The sequence below is a fragment of the Rhizophagus irregularis genome, chromosome 17 (genome assembly GCF_026210795.1).
Source record: "Rhizophagus irregularis chromosome 17, complete sequence".
Classification (NCBI taxonomy): Eukaryota; Fungi; Glomeromycota; class Glomeromycetes; order Glomerales; family Glomeraceae; genus Rhizophagus; species Rhizophagus irregularis.
The window spans coordinates 3,424,936-3,434,695 of NC_089445.1; the positions used below are offsets into that span (position 1 = coordinate 3,424,936).

A 9,760-nucleotide genomic window follows, 5' to 3' on the forward strand; every position below is an offset into this window, starting at 1 on the left:
TATATTTTTCCCATTCTCTTTTTTGTTCCATTCTCATTAAGAATTTAACACTATGTATTGTATCTACTAGTATTGCCTGCCATAAATAGTTGTAAGTCTAAAAATTAAATAATTATAATGGTTGTAAATCAGAATTATCATCTTTTAGTTAGCCATAATAGCATAGTATTTACAACCAAATTACAACTTATGTTTATAATATTACAACCTGCTTAGGTTGTAATTCAAAATATAATAATCAATACTTATGGCATGCAACCTTAGTGTCTACATATTTTCGTTCTATGATCAAAAGATTGTACCTTACACAATTAAAGATTTTTCACTTAATAAGATGATGACAATTTTTATTTGTTGATAAAGGCACATGATTCCTTATAGTCTTGGTATGATCGTTACCAGGTCAAATCCAAATAGCTGCGCATGTATCACGTAGGACGAAATTTGTTATATTTTTTTCACAAGCGCAATCTGTGAACTAGAAGAGTGCTTTCTCTAGATTTGTGCAATACGCAGAAATAATTTTAAATAAGTACAGTATATTATAAGACCAGCCGAGTCAGAGAGTATGGCCTACACATAGCAATATTCGGTTAACTTTTTGCTGCGAGGTATGCAATTAAAAAATATAAATTGATATATTAGCTATAATATCTGGCTTACATTATGAAATAATGCCATTCAGGCATTCCTGTTATTTATCTGGTCGCTCAAAGATGGACACTAGTATTCTTACTTGTGTACAAACGGACTTTTCGAAGAAAAGGCAGCGTCAATGGGGACACTGTAAGGGCCGGTTAATTTCGGACATGTTATAGCAAGAAAGTTATTCACTCTATAACGGGGGCTTGAAAATATACTTTTAAGTGTGCCAATAAGACTTAAAATGCAATAAAAAGGGGTTATTATAACATTGATTTATATAAAGAAAGAGGCCGTTCCATTTTTTTTTCACATGTAGTTTTGGACTTTAGAAAAAAAGAGTTACCGCTTTAGTGCTCGACCGCAATAAATATCACAAATTAGGTACGTTTTTTGGTATATTTGCGGAGTTGGAGTTTGGCACATCAATTGTTGATTGCTGTTATCAAAATCGGTAGTAACGATTAAATTACAATGTTAACGCTATTATCTTGGATTCATTTGTCGTCAATAGCTAGTTAGTATATGATCGTTGAACACCTTGATTATCCATTGTTCGAATTCTTATTCTTGATAATGTAAGTGATTCTGAAACATTATCGCTAGTTGTTATACAAGATTTTCGCTATCATAGCTAGCTTGCCCGGATATTGTCTTATAACTAAATGTAGCTCTCGTGTATCATCATTACTTCACAATCACAAAAAATCACATTTAGGGATCTTGTAGAGTAATATAATTGGGAGGGATATATAGGAGAATTATTCATGCACTGTTCTATTATGATCATAATATGGTCAAAAAATATTAGATTGTCTATGGACAACAAGAGAGAGCGATTTTGTCTTGTGCGTTGTTCCCTATTATAGTAAAAATGGATCGCCAATGGTCAACGATATAACGCTATGCCGTGTGATATCTAGGTGTATGGGAATTTTATACAAAGGATAAGGTCTAAAATATGCAATCGGCATTTGCTTTATACTAGGAAAACTTGATCCGTTATTCGATACGAGCAATGATTTATTTATTTTGTTAGAATAATGTTATAAGTGGACGATTATAGTTTATTTATACCATATATATGAACGAAATTAGTATTGGCATCGTAACATTCAAAAATTAATGCAAGCAACCGAGGTTAATAGTAATTATACAGTATCTTGCATTCTATACTACTTCGTTGACAGATGGATTGTTCTTTCCGCTTATGGGACAATTTATGAATAGATACGATAATTTTGTTGTGCAATGAGAGAGGGAAATAAAAAGGGTAAGTTCAACAGACGGTCTTGCAAGAAAGTCAACTTAGAATTTAGATAGGCCTGATACCAAAAGTACCCCTTAGTCATATACTGGTGAACTCTGTATTTATTCTTGTATGTTATATCACGCTACTAGTGTATTAATAAAAAAAAAATATTCGAATATAAACATTTTTTCAAACATTACAAGTTATAGCAATTTAGCAAACGATATATCAAATTTTTTATTTTAGCAATACAACATTTTTGTTATACAAGCAAGATCATACAGAAAATTACATTAATACATTATTGAATAATTATTTTTTTCTATTCTGTAAAAAACCGTTTAACTTGATTTTAAACTACCATCTTGATAACTACGGTAAAATAACACCTAAAACCTCGCAAATTTTCTTTTGCGATCAGCAGGACTACATCTTTCATAAATCTTTAATAAATCATATTGAGCATTGACTTCATTATTGGGCAAATTTACTAATTCGGAAATTGTCGTAGGAAAATTCATAGGTAGTCCATCGGTGTTAGTTTCGATTTTTTGGGGGTTGTCTACTTTGGATAAAATTAATTTGTCATGAAATAGAGCGTAATTCCTCTAAAAGAAATTTTTAGAAATTATTCAGTTCAAATAGCAAAAATAAAAATTAGATCTCCTTTGAAATAATATACATACGAAACTGTAATGTATTGTTTAATCTCGTGTCAAAGTAGTTACAAAGGTAATTAGCGTATTGTCAATGTTAGATAGTTTTTGGTTGATTGAGGCCAATTAAAGATGTTACTCTTGATAAAATGGCATTGTGGAGAACTTTAATGTAAGGGAAGAAAGAGCTTCAGTATAGTTTCGTTTATAAATTTAAGAAACTTGAGAAGAGTGATGAGCATACTGATGGGTACTGATGAGTGATGAAACTTTTATAGGTTCGGGATTATCAATTACATCATGCGATGTGATTAATTGTGAGCTATAACTATTTGAATTCGAGCTCATCACTTCCTGCAGAATCCAAAATATATACAACATATGAACATAATGGGCAAAAGTAATAAAATCGGTTAATAATTTAATCTCCTTTTTCTACGATAATCAATAGAGATACAGATATCCACAAATATTTATTGTAACAATTGTGTATAATTGGAAATTCGTGTAAGGATGCACCTTCTATTACTCCATTTTTATGTTATCAGGAACACATTTGTGAGACTTACATATTTGTACTACTTTCTGAACCTGGTAATCTCTTTTTTTAATATAGTGTATACCATATAGCGTTTATGCGGTAAACCTTAATTCTCAGACATGCAATCAATAAAATGCGTTCTCGTTGGTGATGAAAATGCTGAAAAAGTAAGACTAAGAGTCTCAAAGCCAATAAAGGACATTGTATTATTTACATTATTTACAAATAACCATTTAATATTTTTTTTTCAATTTCTGGTTATTTGTTATAGACGACCCTTCTTATCTCTTATACGACCAATAAATTTCCAAGTGAATTCGTCCCTACTGTAAGTATTTCTCGGTAAAGGAAAAAATTTTTATAATCACTTGGTAATTATGTGGCATTGTAGGTTTTTGACAATTATGCCGTTACAATAATGATTGGTGATGAGCCATATACACTAGGATTGTTTGATATGACTGGTACGTTGATTGACTTTTATTAATATTAATTTATTTTTGATTATATTTATCTTATTTGTGTTTCTATTGATAAAAAAAAATGGATTAATAGGTCAAGAAGATTACGATCGTCTCCGACCACTTTCATATGCTCAAACGGACGTTTTCCTTGTTTGTTTTTCTGTAGTCTCACCAGCTTCTTTTGAAAACATTAAAGAGAAGTGGATTCCTGAAGTTCAACATCATTGCCCTGGAGTTCCACATTTGATTGTAGGCACACAAATAGATTTGCGTGATGACCCTGCTGTAGTTGAAAAATTATCGAGACAAAAGATGAAACCAGTATCAGTAGAGGAAGGGGAAAGATTGGCTAGAGAAATTGGAGCAGTGAAATATGTCGAGTGTTCAGCACTGACACAAAAGGGTTTAAAAAATGTTTTTGATGAAGCTATTGTTGCAGCCTTAGAACCACCCGTTGTGCGGCGAGTCAATCGTCCTTTTATTAGTAGGTTAAGGAGGTAAGAATCAAACTATATAAAGATTTATCCAGTTTAAAATTTTACAACTAAATTACTATTCAAGATTTTATAAAGGATTAAGAAGAAAGGAAGAATCCATACCCCAGCTTCCCAGTGTATATCAACCAAAACCATCAGATGGACCTGTTGAACCTGTTGAATTTGTCAAACCTGTTAAACCTGTCAAACCCATTGAACCCGTTGAACCCGTTGAACCCATTGAGCCTGTTGAATCCATTGAACCCACTGAACCCATTGAATCTGTTGAACAAATTAAACCCGTTGAATTTGTTGAACCCATTGAACCCGTTGAATCCATTGACGAGTTTGTTGATAAAAGAGATAAAAAATACTCCACTTGTAAGTCTTGTAAACGATTTAACACGGGAGAAAATTTATGCCATTCATGCGATCCTCGAATAGCTAAAAAGTGGAAAAGTAAAAATAAAGAGATTGATGATTTTATCAAGGAATCACAACTTAAGGCCAAACATTACGATGATGTAATTGAATGGATAAATTTTGACCAATTAAGGGGTATTGAAGAAATTGGAAAAGGAGGTTTTAGTACTGTATATTCGGCAAATTGGGTAAATCAGAAAAAGGTTGCACTTAAAAGATTCAAAACTCAAGATAACTCATTGGATTTCTTAAATGAGGTAATATTGAAATTTTAGTTATTTACATAACTTATCATAATGTACTGTACACCTAACGAGAATCTTATGATCTTTTAGATTAAAGCTCATGTACAATGTCAATTCCAAGCGAGCAGTATAAAAATACATGGGATAACCTTTAAACCATCTACGAAAGAGTATATGATGGTTTATCAATATGCGAATGAAGGGGATCTTCGACAATATTTATCAAAGAAATTTCCAACTCTTATTTGGGAACAAAAGTTGGACTTACTTATTTCAATCGCATTAGATTTGCTAACCATTCATCATGAAGGGTACCTTCACAAAGATCTTCATAGTGGTAACATACTCTTGTTCAGCAATACGGATCAACCAGGTATAAAATCCTGTATTTCTGATTTAGGATTATCCAGAAGGATGGATGATACAGATGTTAATGAATATGAAGGAGTGTATGGAGTCTTTCCTTACGTGGCACCTGAAGTATTACTGCGTAAGCCGTACACCAAAGAATCAGATATTTATAGTTTGGGTGTAATCATGTCCGAGATGTCAATTGGTAAATTGCCATTTGAAAATGTATCACATGATATATGCCTTCTGATAAACATTTGTAAAAATGGATTACGACCGGAATTTGCTCCTGGTACGCCCGATTGTTATATTCAATTAGCGAAGCAATGTATGGATGCTGATCCAGAAAAACGACCAACCGCCTATAAAATTTGTGAGGAATGCTGCAATTGGCGTGACCTTCTTGGAGAATTAAATGAAAAAGAACTCGATGAAAAAGAAGTTGATATTAGAAGTGCTTTTTTGGAAGCAGATAAAATCATTCCTACCTTATCAACAGTTTCACAAAGACATTCCAATGCAATATATGTAAGTCGATTTATCGACACACAAAAATTTTTAAACTCAGATACATCAATAAAACCAATACTATATTGGTAAATCATAAATCAAATAGGTACTATTTAAATTATAACATTCATTTGGAATTTTACGATATCATTAAGTCTTTATATTCATTCGGAATAATTAGATTGTCACGATCATTGATCAGAATAATTAAATTTAAGGATAGACCCTAAAAAATAGTTGTAAACATCTATTTTTGTCAATTTTTTATTATCATTTAATGGAAGAACTATGTGTGATAAGATAATAAAATTTTAATGAAAAACGTTTGTTTTAAGATGTCATACATATATTTTTTTCAGTCCATCTTATTTAAGTGAGGTACAAATCTTTTTGCAACGGCCCATATATATATTGTAAAATTCAATATATTTGAAATTTATCGTAGTATAGAAAACAGCCACTGATTTGGTTTTGTACTTTGTAAAAATGTATTACAGTGTATGAATAAAGTTAATTACTATGGAGTAGTGTCTAAATGATCATCGAAACACTTACCCAGTATATTCTTTTTTGATTAGATTTTACTAGACAAATTAAGAAAATAAAACTTCGAAAAATTTATATTCATTATTTTATTATAGATTTAGATTATATATAAAATTATGATTTTTTTTAGATTTATAAATTTATTCTTAATCTAAATCCTACTCGATTCGATTATAGATTATAGAGTAGAGCCTTATTCTCTTTTTTATCGAATTCGCACCTTATAAATAAATTTTCCCAAAAAAAAAAAAATAAATAAAATAATAGATATTGATAAACATTACATCATGAGAAACAATTACCTCATTTTTACTCTTAAAATGTATTAATAAAAGATTATTTATTCGTGAACGTGAAAATTTTAATAATAATAATAATAATCGATAATATTTTTCTTCCTATTATCCATTTTATTTACATTCATGTTAATTATTAATAATAAATTAAATAATATCATATCGTAATTTATACGAAATTATTAATAGATATTATAAAAATATTTTGTAATTTTTTTGTTTATTTTGTTAAATAAAAATTATAAAAGGAGAAAAAGGAGGAACTAAACATATCAATCGTAATTTGTAATAACGAAAAAAAATTGAAAAAAAAAATTAATATGAAAAAAAAAACCCCCCAAATTATTTTAGATTGAGAAAAAAAATTTATCATGAATGAAATGAATAAAAATTATTTCACATTGAGAAAAAAAAATCAATTTAAATAAACCTTAAAAAAAATGCGGTTTTGTAAAATTTGCAAAAAAAAAAGAAAAATGCCTGCAAAACTCAATACGATTTGTTATGTACATAATATTGCTGAACGTTTAACACAAGACTTTACTGTGAAAGAAATTACTGGTATTACAAGAATTAAAGACGATGATCCAACTAAAGTTATTTATCTAAAGATCAAAGCCCTTATTCCGTCTGATTAAAATATTGAATCCAAAATTGAAGATTTTGAAAATGGACAAATCGTTATAATTAAAGGAAAATTTATAGGATGTGATAGATGGTATACCGTATGTATTTCATATTTTGTTATGTAAAAAAAAAAAATCGTAATAAGCTAAAAAATATATATATTTTTTATATATAAATATATATATGTTTTTTTTCTCAAATAATAATGTAAATGCTACTTCGATCAAGCCATTGCCAATTCTGGATTTTAATGATATCGGGTTAACGTAACACTAATAGGATTAACTACTAAAGACAGTCAAGAATATTAACGGTTATTTAACCCTCAATTTCTACGTAGAAGAAAGCTTAGGAAATCGTAAACTGACTGAATTCTGGGTTGAAGCTAGACATGATCCTAACAATAGATACTATTTGGCCAATAAAACAAATTCAATTAACCAAAATATGCGTTCAACAACTGCGATCTTAGTAGGTGTGATATACTGACTATGTTCCGCCGGTTATTAATGAGATTACACAAGAAGAAACCGCTGAAGGAAACATGTACAGTACTACCGAAATAACAACACCTCTCAACAATTCCCAAATCTTCCTTAGATGAATCAACAAGGATCTAATAATAATAGATCTTACCATCCTTCTCGAGGTGCGACGTCAAGGCGAAGAGGACGAACCACCCTCGCTCAAATGGAATCAACTAATACCCAGAATCTATCTGCTGCTTTAGAAGCGAACCCTATTCCCACTAATATAAACCAGATTCCTAATAATGAAATTTCGGAAGAAAATGATAATTGAATATTATCAATGTTTTCTTTTTTTTTCTCTTAACCCTTTTTTTCTTCCCTTTTTCAAATTTCAAATTTCAAACAATACGTCCTTAGTCAATTATTACTAAAATAAAAATAAATCAATCTATTCTGATATTTTCTGATATATCAATTTATTCTAAATAAACCATAAACTTTTTTTTCTAGTACAAATTAAAAACAATTCAATAAAATTTCATTTTCAAAAGAAAGAAAAAATACTTTTCCCATGAATACTAAATAACGTAAAAATACTCTGTGTAACTAAAACTCGTATATATGGATTATCTCATTGTGTAGTACAAAATACCGAAAATGTCCAAAAGCTAATCACAAACAAAAAAACGGTGGCTAATCTAAAAAATATACTGGCTAGTTGAAATTAAAATTTTGAATTTAGATTGAATTTGGATATGTATAAAAACTAAAGTAATAACTATAAATATAATAAATAGAATTTTTGATTATCTGATAAAAATAGCTTTTAGATAAAATGTAGAGAGGTATAATGGTAGAAACAATTTTAGAAGCAGGGTGAAATAATTAATCCATATTAGTATATATTAATGCTAAGCCTTCACAATAATATTTAATCCAGAAAAATTATAAGAAACTACAGAAGGGAAATTTTTTTTTAAAAAAAATGATAAAAAAAAAATAAAGAAACAGAAAAAATAAAATAAAATATAACCGATGTATTACATAAAAAATTTGATCATAATAATATCAGATATGCAAATAAAAAAAAAACATTTTATAAAGGGTAAAACTTCTCGTGCAAATAATAAACATAGTGGTAGAATGATCACAAATCGAACTTTTACATTTTTACAACAATATAAACAAATGAAACTTTTTTTATTTATTCAATACAACTAAATTGGAATAAATTGATAGGATTGACCCCTTTTTTTTCCCAAGATTTTAGGTTTAGTTTTCCACTTATGAGTTCAACCAGTTAAATTTTCGGATGTACGTACATATTGATTTATTTGTAGCACATTATAATGAAGTAGGATATTTTTGGATATATACATGTAATTAATATATATATGTTATGCTTACAAAGATAATATTTATTTGTGACATGTGTCAAAGACAACAGTTTATATTTTGACAGTCAAATAAAAATTTATTGTAAAACAATAATTATTTTTCTTTCTAGACTATTCGATCAGATTATGTAATATATATTTTTTATATTGGTTTGTAAATCATCCATTCAATAATGCGGTCCGAAAGGATATAAGGGTAATTATTAATAATGATAATATGGGGGAAAATACTGGGAAAATAGGGTAAAAAGGTAAAAGGGTAATGAATAAAAAATAAGCAGATCATGGCTTAAATTGTAGTCCTCCCAAAATAATTAGGATCTACTTTTTATTATTATTTTCTTTGTTTCAGGCTTTTCAGCCAAAACGATACAAAAGTGATGTAAATTGTAAGTCGCGTAAAAAAAAATAATAACGAGATTTACACAAAAAAGAAAAGTACGCGGTGAATGGTGAATACCAGTTTTATGTTGATAATAAATTGTGTTATATAATTATGTTAAATGATTGTTTAAAAAAAGTAAAATTCCTCACGAAAAAAAAATAGGATTAATATAAAAATGTGACTCAGGTCTCAGGAGTAAACATAATTTACCTGAACCGGCATATACACATCACCTAATTAGGCAAATAATAAAAAGTAAATTAAGGTGATTCAAATGTTTCAAATTTTCATACCTTTTTTTCGGATGAAGCTAAACAAGTTTTTTTTGATGGGAGTATGAAATTCTCTCTTTTTCATTGTCAAAAAAAAAATTTGCTTGGCTGAAGGTGAATATGTTGTATATATGATAAATATGATGCATTTGATGTATTTTAGTTTTTGTTGTTTACAGGTTTTAAATTTGTCCATCCTTCCTAAAC

At 29.0% G+C, this 9,760-nt stretch overlaps 2 protein-coding genes across 2 annotated transcripts; both read left to right on the forward strand.

Annotated features, from left to right (window-relative positions):
- Positions 1–3,210: 3,210 nt before the first annotated feature.
- Positions 3,211–5,903, forward strand: OCT59_009450 (uncharacterized protein; the record flags this gene model as incomplete). Its single annotated transcript, XM_025308962.2, has 6 exons — positions 3,211–3,258; positions 3,363–3,419; positions 3,483–3,555; positions 3,647–4,052; positions 4,117–4,711; positions 4,790–5,903. 6 exons carry the CDS (start codon positions 3,211–3,213, stop codon positions 5,648–5,650), a joined length of 2,040 nt encoding a protein of 679 aa, XP_025188850.2. The 3' UTR covers positions 5,651–5,903.
- A 975-nt stretch (positions 5,904–6,878) lies between these two features.
- Positions 6,879–7,830, forward strand: OCT59_009451 (uncharacterized protein; the record flags this gene model as incomplete). The annotated part of the gene is made up of 5 exons (XM_066133565.1): positions 6,879–6,998; positions 7,108–7,127; positions 7,258–7,289; positions 7,370–7,500; positions 7,630–7,830. The coding sequence occupies 5 exons, from the start codon at positions 6,879–6,881 to the stop codon at positions 7,828–7,830; spliced, it is 504 nt and encodes a 167-aa protein (XP_065999994.1).
- Between the last annotated feature and the right edge of the window lie 1,930 nt (positions 7,831–9,760).